The sequence below is a fragment of the Diceros bicornis genome, chromosome X (genome assembly GCF_020826845.1).
Source record: "Diceros bicornis minor isolate mBicDic1 chromosome X, mDicBic1.mat.cur, whole genome shotgun sequence".
Classification (NCBI taxonomy): domain Eukaryota; kingdom Metazoa; phylum Chordata; class Mammalia; order Perissodactyla; family Rhinocerotidae; genus Diceros; species Diceros bicornis.
The window spans coordinates 99655497-99682688 of NC_080781.1; the positions used below are offsets into that span (position 1 = coordinate 99655497).

A 27192-nucleotide genomic window follows, 5' to 3' on the forward strand; every position below is an offset into this window, starting at 1 on the left:
GCACTTAAGGGGACTAGATGTTATTTTGTGATTCATTCAGTCAGTGCTGTTCATGTCACAGTCCTTGCTCTCAAAATACGTCTACTCTTGCTGGGGAGTATAACAGAGGTCAGGAGAATTGGTAATGCCAGGGAGACTTCATGGAGGAGGGGGCAGTTGAGCTGGCCTGGGCTTACGTAGGCGGAAAGAAGGGGAAACGTAATCCTGGCCGGGAGAACTGGCACAGACGCAGACAGTAAGAGTAGAGAACATTTGTTAAACATTTATGTACGAGGCACTGTTCTAAGCATTTTGCATGGATTAATTTAAGGCTCACAAACAACCCTATGAGGAAGATACTATTACAAGCCTCATTTTGTAGATGAGATTAAGGTACTTGCCCAAGGTCACAGAGCTGAAAGGGACAAGGCTGGGATTTGAATTCAGGTAGTCCCTGGGCTCTTAACCACTGCACCGCACTGCACGGCCACTGGGGGCCAGTGAAGAGAAGGGGCTGTCCAGGGAACAGTGAGAGCCTAGGCCGGCAGGAAACTGATGGGGGACGATCTAGAATGCCAGGTTGAAAGCCCCAGAACTGGTTCTGCTCTCACCTCAGGAAAGGAGATCTTACTGTTCCCCTCCAGCCTCTGCCTCTTGAGCCAGGGCCCCTGGGGATGGGGCCAGGAAGCCTAAAAAGCCAGTATGGGGGCCAGGTGGAGACAAGAAACAAGGCAGGGTCTTCTGCAAGAGAGGAGGAAGGGGGAAGATTCTCTCCCCCACCCAAGCCTGTCCCCAAAGCAAAAATAGCAAATGGTGCCTGGGGCCTCTGCCCTCAAGTCCAAATGTCCCAAATGTGCCAAGTCTTGGACCCAGCTCCTTGGGTTCCTGGGAGAGGGGGTCCCCTCTGGAGAACAGTTTGTTGTTGGGTCAGCTCTCCTCCTGCATCCTCTGCCTCTTGGCCCGCCATTTGAGCCAGGGCTGTGGCCCATGTGGTGCGGAGCACTCTTGGCAGAGCCCCTTGCAGGTCCCCATTTGCTCCTCATTTGGACGACAGGGGCCTAGAAAAACAGAGCTCTGAGGAAGGAGGAGGGGCGGGAGGAAGGGTGCTTGGGAAGGTCACTCCTAGCTGGGCTCCTTCCCTCCTCCATTCAGTCCATTCAGTACCATCCCTGGCTCCTCTGGCCAGCCTCTCCAGTCCTCCTTCTCCAAGACAGCTTCCTTTCCCAGCCCGGCCTGAGGCCTTGGGAAGACGCAGTGATACTGAATTCTCAGTATTGCCTTCTCTTCTCTTTTCTTGTTAGTCTCGGTGTCCTGCTGGGCCTGCCTAAGTAAACAACAGATGCTGGTAACTAGTGGCAGATATCTTCTTGGGAAGTGGATCCTGAAAAACTAATAAGAATAACCATCACCACAACAAAAATAGGTAACATTTATTGAGTGCTTACGATGTGCCAGGCACTGTGCTAAGCACTTTGTTGCTTTATTATTTCGTTTACTCCTTATGGAAATCCTATGAGGATAGGTACTCTTATTGCTCCCAATTAAAGATGAGCAGGCGACTGAGGCACAGAGAGATTAAGTGATTTACCAAACAGCTAGTGAGTAACAGATTGGAGACTGGAACTCAGGTCTGTTTGGTTTCAGCACTCTGAGATTTTACAATAAGCTGTGTGGAGGGTGTGGTCCATTTGGCAGTGGCCCCGGGGCCCATGTGCTGCTGTGGAGTTAGGCAGATGGCAGAAGGGGCCAATGGAAGTGGGTGACTGGTGCCACAGCCTGAGCAAGTCTCTACCATAGCCATCACCAGTGCTTCCTGAGCTGTCAATGGCCCTGCCTCCTAACTAAAAAATGGGGGCAGCTGGAAGTGCTGTCAGTGCTTCCTCCATGACGGCTCTTGACTCAGCCCTCACTAGGCATTGCTATAGAGGGGTTTGGCTACCCCTCTAGCTCAGGTCCTTATCATCTACTGTCCGTATTTCTGTAGTACCCTTTAAAGTGGAAAAGCTTGGGCTCTAGAGTCTAGACTTGGGTGTGTGTCCCAGCTCCAGAACTTAGCTGTGTGGCCTGGGGCAAATGATTTAACCTCTCAAGTCTCAGTTTGGCCATCTGTGAAATGGGATAATAATGGTCCCTACCTCACAGCGTTGTAGTGAAGGCTTAATGAAATAGTGTATAGATTTTGCAGCCTGACACATATTTAGCACTCAATACATGTTAGCTGTTATCATCATTGTAGTTATTCCTTTCTTCCCCCTCCACTACTGTGGTTATTCCGAGCATAGACTTTGGAAGCAGGCCTGGGTTGGAATCCCTCCTTGGGAGTTTCCTATCCAAGTGACCTTGGGGAAGTTAACCAATCTCTCTGAGCCTCATTTTCCTGAGGGTGAAAATAATAGTACCCATTTCACAGGGCTGGAGTGAGGATGAAATGAAATACTGTGAATAAATTGGTATTAGTTCTTTTTGTCCCGCACACCGTCAGGTGTTTTCTACACAACTGGCCAGGTTCGGCTTCCTAAAATACAGGCTTTCATCCTGCTTACACACTTGCATTGGCAACTCATGACTGACAGGATGTCAGGCATTCACAATTTTCCCCAAAACTTCAGCCTCACCTCTGACTCACCCAGCTCTCCCTCTCACTTCCAACAGGGCTTGCTAATACACTGGCCCTGCATATAATCATCTCCAACCCGCTGCCTAAGTCTAGAATGCCTTCTCTCTCCCCCTTGACTCAAATTCTACCTCTCCATTCCAGGTCCTCCTTGAACCCACATTTACTCCAGGAAGCCTCCAAGATCTGCCTCCTTCCACAGCCTTTTCATCAGAGCTCCCCTTTTAGATGTGAAGTAAGCCTCTCTATTGAGGTGATCAGGGAAGGGGCTGTGGCTTTGTCATCCTCCCTCCCATCAGCGCCTGGCACAGGACTGGGTACACAGCAGGTACTCATTCTATGTGACTGGAATGCCATTTAACACAGGGTAGTTGGTCTGAGCAGATTAACAGATTCAGTCTAGCAGAGCCTTGGGGCTCTAGGGTAGGGTGGCAAGCAGCAATGACAGGTGCATGGACCAGGACGGGATTCTCTGTTAGAATTTTGGCCTTGCAAGACAGAGCTTCCAACATCCTAGGATGGAGGAGATTTAGCGGGTAGCTGTTGACTTGGCTGGGACAGCTCAGGAGCAAGGCAGGTCAGGAGTAGGAAGGGGCATTGCAGAGGTCCTTGGGGGAAGGAATCTAGGGATTCTCCCCTCCTCTTTATTCCCTGCTGCCTCCTCTATTGACAAGGCGTTTCTAAGCATGATTAAAGTTTCATCCCCACCCTCCCCAGGACTCTTCTCTCCCCTTCCAGCCTCAGCCTACACCAACAGCCCTAAAAGTGTGCTCCAAAGACCCCCGGGGGCCCCTAAGATTCAATCAGGCGGTTCAGTCAAAACTACTTTCATAACAATACTAAGACATTATCGGCCGTTTTCACTGTGTTGACATTTGCACTGAGGAAGCAAAAGCAATAGTGGGTAAAAGTGCTGGCCCCTTAGCATGGGTCAAGCCAATGGCATCAAACTGCATTCATGTTATTCTTCACCATCAATGTATTCCTGCTAGAAGAAATGTCAGTTTCACTTAAGAATGTCTTGATGAAACAGTAAAAATTATTAATTTTTATTAAATCTCAACCCTTTGAGTACACATCTCTTTAATAATCTGTGTGAGAAAATAGGAAGGCTATAAAAAGCACTTCTGCATACTGAAGTATGAGATGGTTGTCATGAGGAAAAGCACTTGTGCAACTGAATTGCAAGCTAAACTAGCCAGTTTTTCATGGAACTCTTTTCTTTTTTACTTGAAAGAATGATTGACAGACAAACTATGGTTATTCAGACCTGAGTATTTGGCCAGCATTTAGTAGAAAATGAATAAAGTGATCCTGTTATCACAAGGAAAACAACTGATAGTATTGGTTGTCAATGATAAAATTTAAGCTTTCAGGTAAAAAATATAATTTTCGAAAACCTGTATCTGCCACTGTGAGCTTGAGAGTTTCTCAATACCCTAAAGACATTTCTGATTAGATTAGTAGTGATACTAATGAATGCAGTTTTTTATGTTGTGTAATCATGAAATGAGTCAACAATTAGAAGATCTGTATAACTGGGTGGGCCAATATTTTCCAAATGACTAATGCATGATGTTATAAAATCGTGCGTGTATAATAGATCCATTCAAAGTGCAAGATAGACCAATGGATTTTAATGTAACAGAGTACAAAAGGTTCACTGATATGGTTTTAGATTCAACATTGCAAATAAACATTAAGAAACTACCACTCATGAAGTTTACGTATAGTATCAAAGATGAATACCCTCGGGCCGGCCCCATGGCCTAGTGGTTAAGTGCGCGTGCTCCGCTGCTGGCGGCCCAGGTTCGGATCCCGGGCGCACACGACGCACCGCTTCTCCGGCCATGCTGAGGCCGCGTCCCACATACAGCAACTAGAAGGCTGTGCAACTATGACATACAACTATCTACTGGGGCTTTGGGGGGGAAAAAAAAAGATGAATACCCTCAATATGTTAGTTTTCTATTGCTGCCATAACAAATTACGACAAACTTAACACCTTAATACAACACCCATTTATTATTTCACAGTACTGTAAGTCAGAAGTCCAGGTGGGTTCACCTGAATTCTCTGCTTAGGGTCTCACAAGGCTGAAGTCAAGCTGTCTGTCGGCTTGGCTGGGCTCTTATCTGGAGGCTCTTGGGAAAAAACCTGCTTCCAAGCTCAAAATGTTAGAAAAATCCAGTTCCTTCAGGTTGTAGGTCTGAGGTCTCCGCTGCTTTGCAGACTGTCATCCAAAGGCCATTCTCTAGAGTGCTGCCCTAGAGGTTGCCCACATTCCTTCTCATGTGGCCCCTTCCATTTTCGAACCATCAACGGCACATCAAGTACTTCTCACACTTCAAATCTCTCTGACTTCCTTTCTGCCACTAGCCAGAGAAAATGCTTTGCTTTGAAAGGGCATGTATGATTAGATTAGGCCCACCTGGATAATTGCTTTTTGCCAAATAACTAACATAATCATGGGAGTGATAAATATCATCAATACCACTCTCAAAGAAGAGGGAATTTATACACAGGTGAGGGTCATTTGGAGGTCATTCTTAGAATTCTGCCTAAAAAGCTATTCAATAACCCTCTTCTCTAACTACATATCTTTGTGAGGCTGGATTTTCTTCATATACTTTAACCAAAACAACATATTGCAACAGATTGAATGCAAGAGCAGATGTGAGAATCCAGCTGCTTTTATTCAGATACTCAGACACTAAAGAGATTTGCAGAAATGTAATACAATGCCACTTTTCTTGCTAATTTTTTTGTTTTGGAAAATAGTCATTTTTAATAAATATATGTTATATATTTTAACATGCAATGGGTTTATCATTGTGATTTTAAATTAAAAAATGAATAGTTTTAAAATTTATCAGTTTTAATTTCTAATATGTTAAATGTTGATATAACCCATAAAAATGAAAGCCCTTTGGAGTCTTCAATAATTTTTTAACGATATCTTTTATTTATTTATTTATTTATTTATTTATTGCGGGGAGGACCAGCCCTGAGCTAACATCCAATGCCAATCCTCCTCTTTTTTGCTGAGGAAGACTGGCCCTGGGCTAACATCCATGCCCATCTTCCTCTACTTTATACGGGACGCCGCCACAGCATGGCTTAACAAGCGGTGCGTCGGTGCGCGCCCGGGATCCGAACCGGCAAACCCCGGGCCTCCGCAGAGGAGCGCGCGCATTTAACCACTTGCGCCACCGGGCCGGCCCCTATTTATTTATTTTTAAATATGCATACAGGTCATTTGAATAATCTGTGTGACACAATGTGGAAGGATGCATAAAATTCATTCTTTTGGGTATACAGTTTCATGAATTTTGACAAATGCATAGAGTTATGCAGCAATTATTACAGTTCCAACATCCCAAATAATTCCCTGTGCCACACTATTATAGCCAACCCCTTCTCCTACTCCCAACCCCTGGCAACCACTAATCTGTTCTCCATCCCTATAGTCTTGTCATTTCAAGAATGCCATATAAATGGAATCCTACAGTAATCAGCCTTTTGAATTTGGCTTCTTTCGCATAGCATAATACACTTGAGCTTCATCTGTGTAGTTGCCTGTATCAATAGCACACTCCTTTTTATTGCTGAGTAGTATTCCATTGTACAGATGTGCCACAGTTTGTTTACCCATTCACTAGTTGAAGAACATTGGATTGTTTCCTAAATAATTTTTAAAACTGTAAAGTGGTCCTGAGACCACAGATTTTGAGAGACGATGGTAATGGGGGGACATTGGAAACCAATAGATGGATGAAAGAGCCATATATTGAAGGTAGGATTGGAAGGATTTACAGATCAGATGAGATGGGGTGTGGAGGGTCAGAGAAAGAGAAAAGAGTGAAATTAAGTCTAATTCTGAAGTTTCTGGCTTAAACAACTGGATTTCTCAAATAGAGAAGACTGAGGGAAGGTTGGTTTTAGTTCAAAGAGAATCAAGGATGCAATTTTGGACATGTTCAGTTTGAGATGCTTTTGAGCTATCAAAATGGAGATGTCAGTATATAGAGGTCTGAATTTAAGAGGGGAAGGCTGGGCTGAAAATGATAATTTGGAAGTCATCAGAGTATACAGGGTAATTGAAACCATGAAAGATAAAAGAAACTTCTGAGAGTAGGAATGCAGTGTGAAAAGACCTGGGTCAGGCTCCTGAGAAACACCTATATTTAAGGATCTGGCAGAGGAGGAGGAGTCAATGAAGAAGTAGCCAGAGAGATAGGAGGAACACCAGGGGAGAGTTGTATCACAGAGGCCAAGAGAAGAAAACATTTCAAGAAGGGCAAAGGTATTGGGGGCATTGAATGCTGCATGGAGCTCAAAGAAGTTAAAGACTGAAAAGTGGCCATTGGATTTGGTGACATGGGGGTCATTCGTGACTTTGACAAGAACTTCTTGGTTTGGTGGAATTATGGGATGGAATGTCTCTAATCCTCTCTCTGACCTGGACCCTAACTCCTTCTCCAATAGTCCTCTCATCCCTGGCCCTTTGCCCCTAAAATTGCTCTTATTTCTCCTTCTAGACTTTTCTTTTCTTGGCACCATCTCTTCTCTCTCCCTCAATACTCTGCTTTATACAGACCTCTCTTAGATTTTCTTCCTCAAAGCCCCTTCTTCTCCTGCTCTCTTCCCTAACCCATCTCTTCCCAGACCCACATTTTCCTCGCTTTATTCTCCTTAACCAGATACTGCTTTTCTCAGACTGCTATTCTTTCCTCTCTTCTTTCAGACCCCTCTCCATTCCCCTACCTATCTAGGCTCTCTGGATTTCAGCAGGGGTCTTAGCAGATTACTAAGGTGCCTCCTAGGCTCAACACTGAGGAGTCATAGTCTTTGGCACGATTCCACCAGGATCCAACAGTACCGACCTGTAGGAAACACAGTGTTAGAACCTAGTCCTTGAGTGACTGCCAATCTGGTAACCACATCCTGCCAACACAGTGCCCTCATCCGCCCTGGCACCTGCCCCTAAGATTCTGCCTTTTCCTGCCCTCAATTGCACAGAGTCACTGTGAGCTGATGAGGTGCTCCTCTACTACAAATTCTATCTTGCACTCAACCAGCATTTTCTACTTGTCAAAATGCTTTCATATTCATTAGCCTAGCCTTGGAAGGTCAGTTGGGTGAAGCCTGAAGAAAGATGTGAAGACTTGCCCCAGGTCACACAGCTGGTTAGAGGATTAGCCTGCTATCCCTCTCACCCCTTCAGTCTTGCTTGCTTTTATTTCCAAAGACTCCCCAGGCCTGATCGCAGGCATGACTGCCCCTTTAGACTGTCCCAGCCTGCCAAGGAGTAGCATCCTGGAGAGACTCCTGCTCAAGAGCATTGCCAGGGATCAGGGACCCCATTCGCACCTGCAAGACAGTTATGAGCCACCTTGGGAAGGAGGATGATTTCTGATTTGCTTCACTGAATTCAAACTAGGCAACAAATCTGTTTGCTTTGATATTACTTCAAAAACGGAGTAGAGCATAATGATTAAGAGCCAAGCTTCAGAGTTGGCCAGGTTTGGTGGCCAGGCCTGGCTCTGCTCTTCAGTAGCTCAGTGAGACAATGTATATGAAAACCCTCAGCACAGTACGTGACACCCAGAAAGTGTTCAATGAATAGTGGGCCTTATCATTTTTACATAGGAGTCCTTGGGACAGAGTCAATGTGGTACACAGGAAAGTTTACTGAACCAGACACCCAGAGGCCTAGATTTCAGGCCTAACTCCTACTGCTCAACTTGTGATGCTGGGTAATTCATTCATTTCGTCTCATTGGGCATAGGCTTTCTCATCTGGAAATGGTAATAGCTGCTCTTCTTTTGTATTATGTTGTATTAGCCTTTAAAGCATTCATACTCTTTGACCTAGCAATTCTGTTCCTAAAATTTGTCAGTATTATGTGCAAAGAAGCCAGGTTATAGTAGTGAAAAAATGGAAATAACAAAAATATCTAATAGTTAATGGCTAAATATATTTTATGTGATAGAAGACAATGCAGCCATAAGAGAATGATGCAAATCCATTTTTTAATTGACATGGAAATAGGGCCATGTCAATGGACCATGTCAATGTCATATCATTACATTATTTAGAAATGATAGAAGGTTACAAAATTGTACGGTATAACATGATTCAATTTTGTAAGAAATATTTCTATTCATGTCTTCTACGGTATAGCAAAATGTTAACAATGATTAACATTATACCTATTGGTGGCAGTATTATGAGGACCTCTACTTTCTTCTTTATTTTCTGAATTTTTTGCAATAGCATCTAGTATGTTTCTAATCAGAAAAAAAGCAGGAAAGTTTTTTTTTTTTTTTCCATTTGGAGAGCAAACCCAATCGCTGCACTCCATTCCACAGAACTTTTGAGAGACTCAGATGACATACAGTATGGTACTGCTGCGTGTGGTACAAAGAGGAGGCCCACAATTACCACGGCCATCTCAGTCCCACCTTGTAGGGACCTGCTCTTTGAAGTCACACGGGTCTGAACCTATAGTATACATATTTTCCCTTGCACCTTGGGGTCAACCTTAGGGGTGGGGAGAGCTAGGGGCTTGTTGGAGAACAAAGCTGGATGGAAGAGTCCGTGGGGCTGTAGGCAGTGCAGGGCTGCTTGGGCACTAGCTCGTCAGGGCTGTGCTTACGAGGCTTATTTCCTGCTGGGCCTCAGAACTGCTAGCCAGGGACACCTAATGGGCATAACAGAGCTCCCTCCTCTCCCCACCCCCAAAGCTAGAATGTTCCGAATTCCTCCTTGGACCAAACCCTTCTCCTCCCAAGGTCACCACACAAAAGCTCAGCTGGAGTTTCTGACAGGAAAAACACAAAACTCACCAAACTTTTTTTTTTAAGTACCTCAATCTTCCACAGCCTCCAGGGGTTTAATTCTGATCTGTAATAAGTCTCTGACCCAAGGCTGAGATTTGCAGATGGATTTTGCAAAGCTGTGGCTAACAATTAGAAATACTTTATCACCTCGGCTGGGGCCCCTTGCACCTTGCTGCCCTCCCTCAGGATCCCTTCCTCCCTCTCCAGGGCTATACATCTCCTCTAAGGCTCTGCAAAAGAACTGCTTCGTAAGTGTCTCAATTCTGATTTATTTGCTGTCTTTTAAATTCACCTGTGGGCTCTTGCTCCCTAGTTGCTCTCAATTTGGCCCATGGCGCAGCCAGGCTGGGGCACCTTGGGTTTCTGAGGGAAGAGCACAGGAGGGAAAATTCAGGTAGCACTTGGGTTGGTAGTATTTGTTTCCTCAAGGCTACCACCAAGTTTCCAGTCTTTGAAACTACAGCGCCAGAGGAAGCACTCTCCAAATCAGATAATAATTTTCGAATGGAGCTTTTGAGGGCGAAAGGACTGAGATAAAAGGATGGGAGGAAAGGAACTATAGTTTACCCCTCTAACTGTGGGGGGCTGAGGAAGACTTGTCCCTGCGCTTCCTCACATCCAGCTCCAGTGCCTTCCTCGGCATGAAGGCTCAGGGAGTCAGGAGAAGGTAGATTTCTGAGTCAAGTCATAAAGTCTCCCCCTCAAGCCCTTAAATAATTTTCCCCTGCTGTTCTGCAAGTCTGTCATTAGAAATTCCTTCCTTGAAGGAAATCCTGCCATTTACAACGACATGGATGGAACTGGAGGACATTATGCTAAGTGAAATGTCAGACAGAGAAAGACAAATACTGTATGATATTACTTATATGTGGAATCTAAAAAAACAAAACAAAAGAGACAAACTCATAGACACAGAGAACAGGTTGGTGGTTGCCAGAGGTAGAGATGGGGGATGGATGAAATGAGTGAAGGGGGTCAAAAGGTACAAACTTCCAGTTATAAGACAAATCCTGGGAATGTGATGTACAGCATGGTGACTATAGTTAATAATACTGTATTGTATATTTGAAATTTGCTAAGAGAGTAGATCTTAAAAGTTCTCATCACAAGAAAAAAATTGTAACTGTGTGGTAATGGATGTTAACTAGACTTATTGTGGTGATCCTTTTGCAATATATACAAATATCAAATCATTATGTTGTACACCTGAAACTAATACAATGTTATGTGTCAATTATATCTCCATAATAAAAAGAAATTTCTTCTTTGGACTGAGACATTATTCTCTTCAAGTGTCCTCTTTGAAAATGGAATTGGAACCAAAACATTAACAGCACTTATAGCTGGGGATATTGTAGGTGATGTCTGTTTTCTAAATTCTGCCTTTCTGTGTTTTCTAGTGTTCTAAAGTGAGAGTGCTTTACTTTGATGATCAGGCCAAAAATAAACTTTTTTTAAAAGCAATTAGAAAATCTCTCAATCCAGTTGTAGTTCCCTGAGCTGTCATCACTTAACTGCTGCAGAAGGAAAGGTGAACTGCTCCAAGGACAAAATTTCCAGAAAGTAGGGCTTTTAAGGGAATGGCTGTGCCACCTACTAGAGCCCTCAGCAGCTGGAGGTGAGGTACAGAGAGGAGAGCAGGTATTTCAGATTCCTATGAGGGGCTGTGAGATCAAGGAATGGAGGAATGAGGCTGACGGACAGAAGAGGGCTGTGATGGCCTCCAACACCCACAGGATGCCACATCAGGTCCTTCCTTGAGCATGAGAACCCCACCTCTCCTGTCCTACTCAGTCTTATGAGGATGCCCCCACAGAAGAGGTACCATGCTCAAGACTCTTGGAGCAAGAAATAAGGAGCCTAGCAGGGCAAGTACCCAGGCAAGAAGGGGTTAATTCAGGAGCTGCTCTCAGGCTTGACCCTCCTAATCTTCTCCTGCAGTTCCAATCCCTCCCCTAAGGAAGATTAGGTACAGATCCTAAATGAAGCCTTCTTGCCTAGCCCTTGGGCCATGGAGTGTGTTGGCCCCATGCCCAGAAGACAAATTCAGCTGGCAAGGCCTAGAGTTCTCTGTTCTTCCAAAGCAGCCAGGGCTTGACTTCTAGGAGGATCCCTCAAAGAGAGGAGTTTCTTTAAAACCTGCCTGCTTCTAATAGCTATTCAGTCTTCTATATTTGTCAAAGTGGTTTCCTGTCCCCATTACCTTATTTGAGACTCAAAACCTTGGAGATGAGCAAACTAGGGCCTGGAGAAGTTAAGGGACTTCCTCAAAAGGTTCCAGGCAGAACTAAGATGAGAAGCTAGTTTTTTGATTCTCAGGCCAGGATTCTTTCTCTAAACCTTCTACAGCTCATTGCAGAAACAAAAGCAGAATCTAGTCAGGCCTACCACCCAACCACTTGCTGTTTTGTTCACCACTGCCTTCCTGACCCTAGCTAAAAGCAGACCCCCATTAGGCAATTTCTCCCAATTGAATAAGCTCTAACAACTTGTTCTTCTTCCTGCCCAGCTATGCCAAATCAGGCTCTCTAGAGATCCCAAGCCTCAGTGATGGCATTTTTTTGACTCCACCTTCCCCATGGCCCAAACCACTTTCCTACTGAGTCAGGATTGGCTCTGGGGAGAGGTTCTCCTCTTGGGGACACTGTTGACCCCCATGGAAAACTCAAGCTGGGCTTTTCTGCCACCATCTCAGGAATTCTGAAGCAGGAGCTGCTCCTCTGGGAGGCAGGAGGTCTTCTCCCCAAAAACCTCAAGGAAGCTTACCAACACTCACACTCAATGCCCAGATATAGATAGGAAGTACAAAGGAAAAGTATTTAACCCAGCCTGGGTGGGAAGAGGGGTCCAAGGAAGGTTTCAAGAAGAGGATGAGTCCTGAAGGATAACTAGCAATTAGCCAAGCAAATGGTGGATGCTTAAGGGCTTGGAAACAGAGAAAAACGCAAATTCAGAGAAGTATGCACATTCAGATATGGCTGGATCGTGTGTGTGTGTGTGTGTGTGTGTATGTGTGTGTTTATGTATGTGTAGGAGCAAAAAGCATGAGGTTGGAGGTTACTGGTGGGATATGAGGCTGGGAAGAAGAGCAGAAGTCAGACAATGGAGGGCTTTCCTGGTTTTTCTGGGCTAGAGAGTTTGAACTTCATCCTGAAAGCAATTAAGAGGTCCTAAAGTTTCTAAGCATTACAAAGAGGTGGGTGGCACTTATGCTTTTCCATTTTAGAAAGATCCTTGACTACTGGATGGATAATTGATTGCAGGGGCAGAGCTGAAGGGGAATTAGAGACCAATTTGAGGTGCCTATGAGATTTCCAAATGGGCAAGAGGTAACGGTCTGAACTAAAGTTTAGGTAGTGGAGATGGAAAAAAGGGGATGCATTCAGGATATATTTTGAAGGTAGATCTGCTAGGACTTCATAATTGTTTGTACGTCAAGAAGAGGTGAAGAATCAAGGATGACTGGCTTGGATTGCTGGATGAGTGGTGGTCCCATTGGGATAGGGAACACTGTGTGAAGAATAATTTGGGGGTAGAGAGAAAAGAGGACAGATGATTTCAGCTTTGCAAATGTTGAGTTTGAGGTACACTTAAGCCATTCCAATGGGGTCATTCTGAATGCAGTTGAATATACAAATCTTGAGTTTAGGAGAGAGATCTATGCCAGAGGTATGGATTCAGGAGGCATTGCCAGATTGCAGAGGGCTGAGCAGTGAGTGAGGGGGGAAGAAGTAGAGACATCAATATTAAATGGCTTGTTTAAGAATCTTGGCTGCAAAGAGAATGATGAGGATAGGGTAATAGCTGCATAGGGAGGATGTAGGGTAGGGAGCTCAAAAAAAAAAAAAAAGGTAAGTATTTGAAGTAGTCACCAAAGATGCTTACCAGGGTGAAGCAGAAGGACTTCCAAGCAGCACTGAAGGCCCCACTGAGACGCACAGTCATGATCAGGATAGGTAGAATTGTGCCCACTTTAACAATAAGAAAACCAAAGCCTGGAAAGGACTTGTGCAGTGTCACAGCTGGTAAGTGATAAAACTGAGATTCAAACTAGATTTCCCTCCCCACCTCCCATCAAATGTTTATTGGCTCCTGCTCTGCACTGCTTTGCATCAACATTGGCATTGTCAAATCCATCACTGATGAATAATATTGACTATTAACCATGTGCCCAATGCTGCAGAGGCACAACAGAAGTTTAATATATGGTTTCCTCCCCTCAAATTGTTTAGAATTTGGTTGAAGAGACAAGATATTCAACAAATGCATATACATATAAAATGGTGAAACTCTGTCTGTCTCTGTTTCTCTCTCTCTGTGTTTGTCTGTCTCTCTCTTTTTCTGTATGTCTCTTTTTCTCTCTCTTTCTCTTTGTCTCTCTGTCTCTGTTTTTATCTCTCTGTCTCTCTCTCTTTCTGTGTTTCTCTCTCTCCCTTTCTGTCTCTCTAGCTCTCTGTCTCTCTCTCTTCTTTTCCCTCCTTTTTCTGATTCCTTCTCTCAATCTTCTTTACTAACATTGGGCAGCTCTGGTACTTTACACTGAAGTGTCATTGACTCATTTGGAAAGTCCATATCTTATAGTCTCTCAAACCTCTTTAACTACTTTTGTTCATTCATTAAGAAGACATTTTTGAACACCTGCTCTGGGTAATGCATTGTGAGGCACTTAAGATTCAGAGATGAATAAGATACAGTCCTTGCCCTCAAGTAGCTCACAGACTAGTGGGGAAGAGTAAGGATTTAAACAGGAAATCACAATATAGTGCAATAAGTACTATCTGTACCTTGGTTTCCTCATTTATACAATAGGGATTATTAGTATCTACTGCAAAGCATTGTTGTGATGATGAAATGAGTTAACATGTGTAAAGTGCTTATAATGGTCACATAGGAAACACTACATGAGTGTTGCTACTATTATTATCATTACTATGATGGAGGTAACTAAACACAAGATACTGTAAGAACATAGAGGAGGGGCACTTGATCCAGGCTAGAATAAGACACATCTGAGCTGAGCCCTAAAGGATGAGAAGGTTCTAAACAGAGGGAGAAGAATGCCAGGTATTTTGCATAGAAGGAACAGCCTGCACTCGGGTTTGGAAGCAAAAAACAACATAACATGACTGAGGAACTGAAAGTAATTTAGTTCAGCAAGAGTATAGAGTACAAGGAGGAGAATGGCAAGAGATGAAGCTTGACAGGTCATAGAGTACAAACAAGTTTGGACTTTATCCTTTAGCCGATGGGGAGACACTGGAATGTTTTATGTAGAGTAATGACTTGATCAGATTAATGTGTTGAAAGATAACCTTAGCAACAGTGTGGAGAATGAATTGGAGGAGGCAAGATTGGAAGTAAGACCTGCTAAAAAGTCGTTGCTGTAGTCCAAGGGAGAGAGGATGACAAAGCCCTGAACTGGGGAAGTAGCAGTGGAAATGGAGAGAAGAGTGCCATGGATTTGAGGTATATTCAAGAGGTAGAACTGGTGAGACAGTGACAGTAGAAGGTGAGGGATAAGCGTGAGAGACATGTCAAGGATCACTCCCAGAATTTTGGCCTGGCACAAAGGAATGGATAGAGGTATCATTTAGTGACCATGGGGAACCCAGGGAAGAACTATTTGGGGAGAGGTGTGATGGGAGGTGATGAGTTCTTTTTTGAACATGTCAAATTTGAGGTGCCTATGATATTTCCAAGTGGACATTTTAAACAGGTGATTGCTCTGGCAGCCTTGAAGCTCAGGAGGAAGGTCTATGCTGAAAATACTGATTTGGGAGTGCCAGTGGATAGGTGAGAGATTAAGTCATGGGAGTGAATACGTATGCTCAGGGACAGGGTGTTGATTGAGAAAAGGATGGACTTCTGAGGAATACTCACATGTAAGAGACGAGTAGAGAAAGAGAAATCTTGAAGGGTAAAGTGGAATAGCCAGATAGTGGTGGGTTGAAGAATTAGTGGGCTGGAGGGTCTTGTAGAGGATGGGGAGAAGGATGTGCCCTTGACCCTTAGTGTCTTGAACCTTGGTAAGTGTGGGGGCCGGCACTCCTTGAATACTGCAAAATCCTGGGCAGCTCCGAGTTCCTAAAGAATTGGCTTGGATGCCTGCCTCTTACAAAGCCCTCTATTCTAGAGCAGCTTCCCTTTCCTCTGTCCATCTTAGTGCCCCTGACAGATAGATAGCCTAGGGAATTTCAGGGTTCCCTCGTGCACCTGGAACAACTTTTGCTCCAGAATCCTCCCACAGCATCCGGAGGCCTAGGGCTGGTGGGGAATCTACTAGGAGAGCAAACAGGAAATGTCTGGGTGCATTATACATGCACGAGACCTGAGGCTAACCTGTGGAGGGGGATTTGGGCAGGGCTGGGAGGATCTGAACTCTCATAGTGTGGACAGAAGGCTTCGTTGCCTGCCCCAACCTGCCCTGGAATAAATTTTCACCAGGGGCAGGATGACCCAGGTCTAGACAACTGCTCTCTAGGCCCTTGAATATTCAAGAGCCCTCTAATAGCCTGGAGTGCAAGGCTATACTCTAGGACCTGTTCCTCCTGATCCAGTCTCCTGGAGTTTGGCCTCAGTCTGCAATCGAGGGGCCCTGTGGCACTGTTGCTGAGCAATACATTAAACAGTGGGCCTTGGAGACAGAACTGTGCCAGCCAATGGCCTGACCTGGAGTTAACACAGCCACCACAACTGCCACTGCCATCATCACCTTCTCGGAAAGCAGCCACCTGTCTGGCCCCTGGCTTTGTCTGGCTGCCAACCTAAGGCATGTGCCTACGCAGGAGGCGATGACATTTTGGCTCCACTTTCAAAGTTTTTTTTTTTCTTTCTCATGTGTTATTTCTAAAGATAACAAAGGTCAAAAGGCATCCAGCATTTTCTGGTTTCTCATAAGCTTCTGGTCAATATTTAATCTGGTTTATGGATTTTTTTTAGGTCTTCTAGATGCCTTCTTGAGCCTGCTTGTGGCCACCCACAGACACTTGTAAGGAGGAGAGAAGTCGGGCTGGCAGAGACACTCTGAAATGAGGGATTAGAGGCCGGGATCCAAGGAGCAAAAGCTGCAGCCAGAAGACGAGGGAGCAGGCCCTAAGACGCTTCTATTGAGAGGTCTGCCATGGCCTCTCTTGGCCTCCAACTTGTAGGCTACATCCTGGGCCTTTTGGGGCTATTGGGCACCCTCATTGCCATGCTGCTCCCCAACTGGCGAACAAGTTCTTATGTAGGTGCCAGCATTGTGACAGCAGTCGGCTTCTCCAAGGGCCTCTGGATGGAGTGTGCCACACAAAGCACAGGCATCACCCAGTGTGACATCTACAACAGCATTCTAGGCCTGCCTGCTGACATCCAGGCTGCCCAGGCAATGATGGTGACATCCAATGTAATCTCCTTGTTGGCCTGCATTATCTCTGTGGTGGGCATGAGATGCACAGTCTTCTGCCAGGACTCACGAGCCAAAGACAGAGTGGCGGTAGTGGGCGGAGTCTGCTTCATCCTTGGAGGCCTCCTAGGCTTCATCCCTATTGCCTGGAATCTTCACGGGATCCTGCGGGACTTCTACTCCCCACTGGTGCCTGACAGCATGAAATTTGAGATTGGAGAGGCTCTTTACTTGGGCATTATTTCCTCCCTGTTCTCTCTGGTAGCTGGAATTATCCTCTGCTTTTCCTGCCCACTCCAGAGAAATCGCTCCAACTACTACGATGCCTACCAGGCCCAGCCCCTCGCCACTAGGAGCTCTCCAAGGCCTGGTGAACCATCCAAAGTCAAGAGTGAGTTTAACTCCTACAGCCTGACAGGGTATGTGTGAAGAACCAGAGGCAGAGCTGGGGGGTGGCTGGGTCTGTGAAAACCAGTGGAAAGCCCCCCCAGGGCCTCAGATGAGGGACATTGCCACTGGATCATGTTAGAACCTTCTGCTGAGGATAGACTGATTTTGGCCCCTGGATCAAGCAAAGGCAGAAACGGGAGCTGGTGTGACAGCGTGCAGGTTGAATTGTCAAGATGCTTGCCAAGCCAGGCTTTCTGTTTCCTTCACCTTGGCCTCCCCACCCTCTACCCTGAGTCCCAACCCTCAACTTTAAACCCACCCTAGGCCAGGCCCTAGAGGCTCCCCTTTGCCCTTTGGTTTACCTGGGAATCTACCCAAAAACCCACTAATTACATCCCACTGACTGACCGTCAGTGTGATCAAAGACCCTCCCTCTGGCGGAGGTTGGTCTTTAGTTCATTGCTGGGGGATGGGAGGAAGGAGTGGTGGCTTTTATGGGCATGGCTCTAACCTCCCTCTCAAGCCTCCCTCCAAAGAAACTGATTGGCCAGTAATAAGCCGTGGAGCCTCCATCCCACTCTTGTTATGACTCCACAGTGTCCAGACTGGTTTGTGCATGAACTGAAGTAAAGCCATGGTACCGAGGGAACAGAGAGCAACTGGGTGCAGGATGAGAGGGAGGGAAGGCAGCCAAGGACCAAAAAAAGACCAGAATGACTGCCCAATGCGTTTCCCATAATTCCCTCACACTTGTGGGTTGCGGATCTAGCCCCCGGCTAGAGGAAAACACCAGGAAAGAAGATATGGTGGAAAGCTCAAGGCGGCAGCAGACTGATTCCACTGAGGAACTGCCTCAGAAGCTGCAGCCCCAACTTTTGCTGAAGCCCCTGCCTACCTCTGACCTGGCCTCCTGCTAAATAACAAGGTGAAGGGCCCTACACAATGGTTTCCTTAGGAAAGGGAAACTAGTTTTTCTAGAGATGGCCCTTGACTGAGGAATGACAATGTGGGAGCTGTGGGGGATTGAGGAAAATACCACTCCTTGATGCTGCCTGACAAAGAACAAGAACTTTGGTGTTCAAGAAGCTGGGTAGACATGTGCGGTGGCTCCAGTGGGTGTTTCTATTGGCCAGAGAGAGGCAGCCCGCCGGAGAGTCTTCAGGACTAATGGAAAATCAGCTCAAAGGCTGAGATCAGGCTTCTGGGATCTACCCACAGACCCCTACAGAGCCTCTGAAAGACCGCAGCACCACTTGGGCCCCTGTCACCCTTCATATTTCCCCTACCACCCTTCACCAGACATTCCAGAGTTGCCAGAAGGCATCCAAGGGCTCCAGCATGGAACAATCATGCCCATAGTGCCATGGCCCTGATCTGAGTGATAGCTGAGCTGCTGCCTGGGATTTCAGTTGAGGTGGGAGAGTAGAGAATGGTTCCCAGGCAGCTCCAAGGTCTGAAATGCTCCATTTCCCCTGGGGTGGGGGTGAGGATGGGAGTCATAAACAAACCAAAGGCATTTTCTCTCACCAGCCTAAGCATGACCAGCTTCTGAGAAACTCCAGTACACCTCCCTAAACCTCAGTGCCAACAGAAGGGGCCCATTCATTGTCTTTAACGTGCCTTTCATGTTTCCACCTTCTTGCCTATGTTTAAGCTGTTCTCCCAAGCTGGAAGGCCCTCTCCCCTTAGCCAAGTCTCCCTCATGCTTGGAGAACTTGCTCAGCACCACCTCCTGCATTGAGCCTCCTCTGACCACTCCATCCCTCTCCCACCCCTCCCTCCTCCAATCTTCAATGTAAAAATTGCTTCTTTGATGCTTATCATTCAGAATTTTTAATGGATAGTTTATCTTTTCATGTGTGTGTATCTGATTTCACAAGTACGTTGTAAACTTTTGGAGGGTAGGGGTCATTTTTTAGACTTCTCTGTATCCTCAAGACTATCTGTAAGAGTGCTGGGCACACAGTAGGTGATCAATAAATACTTGTTAATTGAGTAACTGTTTTTATTAATTCAAAGGGGCCCAGACAGTGCAGGTGTGATGGAGAGAAGTGGGTTAAGGGGAGGGTAGGATGGAAACTGCCCCTTCTCCCCACTGGGTGGATAGAAAATTCTAGACTTTACTGGACACATTAAGAAAGCAAGACATCCTCCCTCACCCAGGAAACTTTAACCTTTTCATCTTGCCCAGGACTCCTCCCTCTTCACAATTGTTTCATTTAAGTTATTTACTAAATGGCTATGTGTTTGTTTATTCTTTTCATTCTCTGAACCACCATTGTGAGGAAAGTGAAATAGATCTCATAATCTCCATTTGGCAGGCGGAGAAATTAAGGCCCATAAGTAAAGAGATTTTCCCAGGGCCACACTGCTGGTGTTAGTGCGCCAGTCTTCTGACTCCCAACATAGGAGTCCACTGATCCAACAATATTTGCAGCCAATAGGAAGAGCCTGCCAGAGGTCCCCAAGCCACCTGAGGAAAACAACTTATAGCCAGCAAGGTAACGCTGGGCACACATAGGGTCTCCTGGTCTCCTGTGAGGGGCATCTGGGAGAGCAGGACCAATTCACGGAGTGTACCGCCTGCAACTGCTCTTCCTGCTGTGCCGGCCAGCTGACCAGCCTGGGGCCCAGCTAGCTGTCCCACCAAGGGGTTGCCAAGCTTACGTTTGAATAAGACACAACACCTCAGCTCCAATTCTCCTTACTATGGAGGCATGGGAGTTTGGGAGGACAATGATTTGGCCCTGTTCTAACCTCACTGGGAATTAACAAAGGCTAATTCATAAAGATGTTAACCGTGGCAACACTGACAATAAGGGGGCCCTACAAGATTCAGCTTACCCAGCCCCTGGACCTAGTGGGTCTCAGCACACAGGAGCCTGTTAGAACAGGCACTACCCTTGCAGTCCTAAAGTTGGTCTTCTCTGATGCAGAGGCTAGGATCCCAGCATCCATTTTAGAGAGAATGGCAGCAGGCAGGAATAAGGGTAGAGAGAGAGGGCTCTCTGAATAGAAGTTTAATAAGAGGTCATGTTCCTGGTCTGGCACCAGGAACCGCAGAGCCCATGACAGGGAGCCACTGGAGGTTGGAAGATGGGGTTGCCTTGCTGACTCTGCTATGCTGAGTGGGCAGCAGTCTGGTATGGACTCTGATGACCCACCACCTGGCAGCCAAAGCATTTTCAGATCCCTGATTTCATTGCACCCTCCAGATACCTCCAGTGAAGCAGGTCCTTAACAGGAGACAAAATGGAGGCCCAGAGAGTTGAGTAAATTTCCTAAAGTCACAGAGTGTCAGAGTCTGAACATAAGCTTGGAAACTCTTCTTACAGCAACGTGGGTCTGGAATTCTGTCCCAGAAGGTCTAAGAGTGCCTGTTCCTCTTCAGATTCCTGTGGCCCTCCTGTCCTTACCTGCTGCTGGAATATAAGGGCCTTTGAGAGAAATAGGGCACAGAGCTTCCCTTCATCTTAGGATGAAGCTGGCCTGGGAGGTCCTCCTTCCTTTTAATCCGGGAAGATTCTATGGAGAGTTAGAAGTTCATCCTCCTCATCTAGAAAAACCAGGGCAGACCCGACAAAGAACAACTATTCCCTTTGGCTCATTGAGCAAGAAAAGCCTTGCTCTAAATACTTTCCTAGAAATCTCCCTGAGTCTGGGTCCAAGTTGAACAGCTTTCAGTTCACTCCATTGCCATCCCTCATAAAGTAATTTAGATTAGCCATAGACTGAGGGGATAGTGAAGGCCATTGTGTTTATGCCCCAGCCCCATGGCTCTGACCCTTGCACAAGGAGAGGTAGTTCTCCCCTCCCTCGTTCCTCTGATAATAGTGTGACTCATGTTTTCTCCCCCTTCGGGCTCTAGTGACCCACTGCTATGTGACCATTAATGGGGGAGGTGGAGGCTGAAACTGGCTTCTTGGTGGAAAAGCAAGCTTCAGCTTTCTGAGAGACCTTCATCCAGCCAGTCAAATAGCCATTCCACCAACTCTCTAGCCAGCCAGCTAGCCAGCCAGCCCACACTAACTGCACTCTTATTCTGTGTCAGGCTATGTGCTAACGGCTTTGAGGGCAACAAGGGTGAACAAGGTAAAGTGTGTGCTTTGTAGGAGCTGACAGCTGATCTAGGGGAGATAAGACATGCACACCCAAGTGTGGTACAAGGCACTGCAATATGGTCTGTCCTGTGAGAGATAGGGGAGAAGTGCCATAAGATAAGGCTGTCAAGGGCTAGTTTAAAAAGGTATGTAAGTCCCCTCAAATCCCAATCCATACGAAATGAGGGTCTGGCACTACTTGAAGTTCTTCAGAAAGGATGATCAAAAGAAACCGCTTCCTCTAGTCGAAGGACCATGGGAAATAGAGAAATATGGTAGAGAGCAGTGCTAAGGAAGAAACAGGGATACACTGTACAGCTAACCCAGAACCCCTTTGAGTTTGCCTCACAAGACCCCAAAGTGGCTCTAATGGAGAGAGTGACCCTGGGATTCAGTCTTTTCTCTCTCATTTCCTTGGGCAGGTTTCTGGAAATCACTGAGGGAGCAGAGGCAGTGCCCATCCAGGTAACCTGAGTTCTTTTGGCTCTGGACCAGAGGAGAAACACAGACGTGGGAGAAGGGAGAGAGGAAAGAGAAGAGGCCCAGTGCTAAAGAAAAGCACATGAGGCCTTGCAGGGTCAACTGCTCCCTCCCACTCAGTCTTGGGCCCACGGACAGAGTATTCTTTTGTGCCTACAGCTGCCTACTCTGGGACATAGAGGCCCCAGGCTGGGAAGTGCATGTGCTCCTCCTCAGCTGGCTGAAGCCCGGCCTTCGCCCAGCCTGGTCTCCCTGCCCAAGCGGCTCCTAGCTTTGATGAGAAATTCTGTTATCACAACCGGGGAGAAAACCTCAAAGAGGAAGTCCAGCAGGTTATCTCTCTCTTTTGCCCTAAGTGGTGCCTCACTACATGCTGTGATGTGATCACTGATAAAATATTAACAGGCTGTTATCGGGCATAGCAATACAGAGGCTGTAATCTGACCACCCCCTCCACCTCACACAACCCACCACTTTCCTGGTTATTGTAGCTCAGGAATTCCTAGTTAAATCTTGCCTACAATTCCCTGCTCTGGGCCTCATTTTGCCACGAGACAAGCAGGAGTGTCTTAGGGCTTGATAAAGCAAGAAGTCACCATACAAAGGCAAATCATCAGGTCCTGCTTTCCTGTCATCCCTGAAGTCCCATTCCTCCAGAATGGCACCCTCACCACTTAATAAGTCACTTCCTAGGAGGGCTTTGAAAACCTTTCTATTTGCAAACACGGTCTTGTGGAAATAACATTGAGAAGACTCACGTGCTTTCAGATATTAGGGAATACAATGGGATGTGAAATTAGATGCCAAACGAATACGAGTAGCACGGCAGGCAACCCAGCATTTCAGTGGTAGCTCCTCTTCTCCAACAACGCTTTCAGAGTATGTGATATTTGACAAAGTTCTGTGTGGGTTGCTCAGGAGAAAGACCAGTCACAACGCAAGTACAAATAGAAGATGCTCCTTGCAGCCTCTACACTTGAATTTATTTCTGGAATTACCCAATGGGATGCAAGAGGGTGGATCAGCATCCCCCCCACAAAGGATGTCTGATGATATTGTGAAGATCCTATTCCCTTGGTGTAAAGGCACTGAATGCCTTGGTTAAAAAGCAAGCATATTTTCTGGGAAGAGAAACACATTCAGCCATAGATTAGCCATTAACGCCAGCATTTGCACTAGTTTCTCAGTTTAGCCCTAAAAGGAACCAGAATGAGAAGATGAGTCCAATGAGTTTAAAAAATAGAACACCAATTCAGAGACAACGGACACCAGACTTTGTGGGAGCAGGGGAACTCTCTGAGTAACATATGCACTCTTCAACTAAATAATTCAACAGCTTCAAAAATGGAGACGAAGTAGAAATCAAGAAAAAGGCAGACAAGATGAGAAAGGTGATGCCATCTTCCCCTTGACAATTCCAGAGGCACGTCATGTGGTTAATTTTACTCCTTTGAGTATAATAATAAACCAATATGTTCTCAAGTGTCACTTTCTCACTCCCCAAGAGATCTGCCCAACTCAGCACTGTCTGGGAAGGGGGGATGCAAAGGAGCCAGTGAGAACACTCATAGGCAGAGGCCAACAAGTCCAAGACCTCCTGGAGTGTAAGAATAGGATCTTGATGGCTGTTTGGATATCAGAAAAGCTGCCAAGCGACAGCCCTGAGTGAAAAACCCAGTCAAGAGGAAATGAATTTCCACGTAGTTTGGAGGGATATTTGTTACATGAGTGAACAATTTCCTGATCATGAGGGCAGTTAAACATTGTGTGGGATTGTGGAACTCGCTTCCTTGGAAATTCCTATCAGTGTGGGCTGCGTTTAGCATTTTCTTATCAAAAGAAAGAAGACGAGGCTAATCGTTTTCAAGATAGGCAGTATGGTGTAGTGGGAAAAGAGCCTGAGCTTTGAAGTCAGACAAACCTGGGTTTGGTTTTGCCTCTGCACTCTCTGGCTGTGTGGCCTTGGGAGGCTCATTTAATTCTTTACACTTTAGTTTCCTCATCTGTAAAATGGGGATGATATCTGCCTCTCAGTGTGATCATGGCATATAGTAGGTGCTCAACAAATGGTTAACCGTATTCTAAGTATATTGGTGACCCAAAGAGTGGTGTCAAAGTCAGCGCAAAATGTGTGTGCCTTTGGGGAAATGGGGGCAGATGATAAAGTATATTTTCTACCACAAGGACATTCCTGAATCTACATTAGCAAGGGGATATTCTTTCCCAGGCCAAAACTTCTCAAGAATCTTCCCTCAAGTCTGAATACCTTGAAGATCTTGAATAGGCTTCTACTCATCAGATTCCATTACCAAAAGCCAGGGGAAAAGCAGACTTGACAACTTGGAGAGGAAAGGGGTGGTGATGGCTCTTTGACCTTCATCCAGATCTGTGAAAATCTGAGGTGGAACAGAAGTATGATCAATCGAGTCCCACTGCTAGAGAAAAGCTTAGTCCAAGGGAACTATAAACTGGAGCTAATTTCCCAAACTCAGGGACAACTGGGGAGACTTCAACAGCCACTTTCTTAATTCATAGCCTACGAAGGCTCCATTATTAAGCAGATTTAGCATAGGCCCCCTCTTGCTGTCATTCCGAAGCCTTTGGTCCACTTTGTTCCTTATGCTCCAAATGGAATAATTCACTATTCCTCAAACCCTTTTGGGTGTTCCTTTACTCACCCTCCACCCAGTCTTGACTTTGCTTATACTATTTCCTACACCTGGAAAACCCTCCCCACACAGCTCCACCTTTCCAATCCTTACAGGTTTCCTTAGCCCATATGGAAGATCAGGCCTTTTGGGTACATTTTCCTGAACTTCTGCCTAAAGTCATCTTGCTTGCCCCTGAGGACTTAACGGGCAGATGTATGAAATGTGTTTGGCATGTAGAAGACACCCAAAACATTTGAATTATTCTTATCTAAAATTGGATTTCTTGTGATTTATATCAAAACTTTGGGCTTGGGGATGGAGGCAAGTAACCACACATTTCTTCTGCAGATTTTATTTTCCATTAGAAAACGAAAGCTATTTATGCCTCACTTAATGACTAAAGCTTTAATACACCCAAGACTATGTAAGTCAGTTCTTTCATATTGTCTGGTTTATTACCTAACCACGTGCCCTGAGTTTTGATTCAGAAAGTATTGTTCCTGAATTTCCACTCTGCCTAAGGTAAGTCATGAGTTAGGAATGTCCTTGTCACCAAGCACAAGTTATTCTTTTGGGGAAACGACACAACTTAGCCTGAGCTCCCAGGTTTCCTGAGCATACCTCCGTGCTTCACTCCTAACACAGTACTACAGAAAGAGATTTTAATTCATAGTACAGAACTCTAAAATAAGTTCTATCTGGAGATTGCCTTTGGAACTGAGAGCCTGCCAATTAAGCCTCTGCCTCTAAATTGCAAACACTGGACATGGGCAAGCAAATCTTCCTGTGTTCTGGGGCCACAAAATCTCTGACCTAATCCTCTGGTAGGTGCCCATTTGTTCATCCAACAAGCATGTACTGACTTCCCAACATTTGCCAGGAATCGACTTCCTTGAGGCTTATTCTGTCTGTTCTTTGCTCATGGAAAGCTCCTCTTAGATCCTCTCTTGAAATAAAACTACCACTGCTCTTGGAAAAACTGAACGAAGACTCCTCAGAAATCTTTTCCCCCTTTTAGTTCTCACTCTCAAGATCTGGCCTCCATAGATTTATCCTGATTATATTCGGTAATTCTCAGCATTTTAAAATTGCACACTAGGGAGCTTCCTTTTGATAACATTCAGAATGTCCTTGGTAAAGAATACCCATACTCCCTTTCTCCTTTGGTAGCCTTTCTAATTATCCAAATCAAAGATCAGCTAAAGAGAAACCCTAGGCCACTCCAGCTCACACTGATTGCCCCCATAAGCTGTAGCACTTACTTTCTCAGTCTTTCATTTTCAGTTTAATGTCCAGGATTGTTATCTACCTCAATCATACTGTATTTCTCCAACCCCTTCTATAAATGAGGCACTATTTTAGGCCCTTGAAGGAGATGGAGATACGAACAAAACACAGTTCCCATCATTACCTCATTCATTAACAATTATTTATTAATTACCTACTACATACCAGGTACTCTAATAAGTTCTGGGGTACAGTGATTGGCAAAAACAGGCATGGCCCTTCCCCTCATGGACCTTATTAGTGAAAGAGGCAGACAGAGACTGTGTGTTGCGTTCACCACTGTATACCACACAGCACATAGCAGGTACCCAGTAAGTATTTGTTGAATGAGTGAAAGTAAACAGCCAAATATATACCTGCAAATTGTGAGAACTGCTATGAATTAAACAAAACAGGAAATAATGATAGAATAGGGTAGAGAAAAAAGGCTGCCAAGGAAGGCCTGAGAAAGTTGACTTACACTAAGACCTGAAGGATGAGGAATAGTCAGCCATGCCAAGACTGCACATACGAGCATTATAGGAGAGGGAACAGTATGGATAAACGCTCGGTGGTAAGAGCCTGACGTTTCTGTGGGAAGACCACAGTGAGCAAGGGGAAAAGTGAGCTATGAGGAAGAGATGCAAGGGACAATGTAGGCAGCGGTAGGCATGGGTCTTGTAGGACATTATAAGGATTATGGATTTTATTCTAAGTGCGATGAGAAGTCATTGAAGGGCTTTAAGCAGGGAGTCACATGATCTGATTTGTGATTTTTATATTTTTAAATCACTCTGGCTGTAGCGAGAAGACAATAGTGGGAACAAGAGTGGAAGCAAAGGCACCAGTTAGGAGTTGCAATTATCTATGGGAGATGATGGTAGTCTGGACTAAGGTAGCTGTGGTAAAAGTAAGTGGAGTGAAGATATAGTTTGGAGATAGAACTGAAAGACTTTCTGATAGACTGAATGTGGGAGACTAGAGAAGAGGAAAATTAAGGATGCCTTCCAGGTTTCTAGCTTATGTGACTGGGTGGGTGGAGGTGCCATTTTCTAAAATTAGGAAAATTGGGGGAAGGCATAGTCCCAGGGTGTGTATCACTGTTTATTTTTAACAGGGTTCATTTGAAATGCCTGTGCGACATGTAAGTGTAAATGTCAAGCAGCCAGTTGAATATTTGAATCTGGAACTTTCTAATAGGGAAGACAGCACAATGAAGTTTATGGTAAGAGCCTTTTCAGTGACACAAAACTTACACGTTCAAAGAAAATGTGATGTCTGGCTGGGTTAATCAGAGGAATTTTCAGGAAAAAAGTTGACATTTGAGCCAAAGGAAAGATGATGAGGGAGAATATTCCAGGCAAAGGGAATGAAATAGCAAAGGTGGAGAAAGAGAAAATCTCAAGGCAGGTTCAGAAACTGAAAAATAATTCAGTTTGGATGGAACATGGTTTGTGTTTGGAACGTTGGAAGATGAGTCTAG

General features: G+C 45.4%; 1 protein-coding gene across 1 annotated transcript; it reads left to right on the forward strand.

The window, feature by feature from the left end:
• Positions 1-9664: 9664 nt before the first annotated feature.
• Positions 9665-18038, forward strand: CLDN2 (claudin 2). The gene is made up of 2 exons (XM_058535282.1): positions 9665-9686; positions 16378-18038. The coding sequence occupies exon 2, from the start codon at positions 16559-16561 to the stop codon at positions 17249-17251; it is 693 nt and encodes a 230-aa protein (XP_058391265.1). The 5' UTR covers positions 9665-9686; positions 16378-16558; the 3' UTR covers positions 17252-18038.
• The last annotated feature ends 9154 nt before the right edge of the window (positions 18039-27192 follow it).

Coding starts and splice junctions, on each gene's coding strand:
- CLDN2 (XM_058535282.1), top strand. CDS start 16,559: ATGGCCTCTCTTGGCCTCCAACTTGTAGGCTACATCCTGGGCCTTTTG.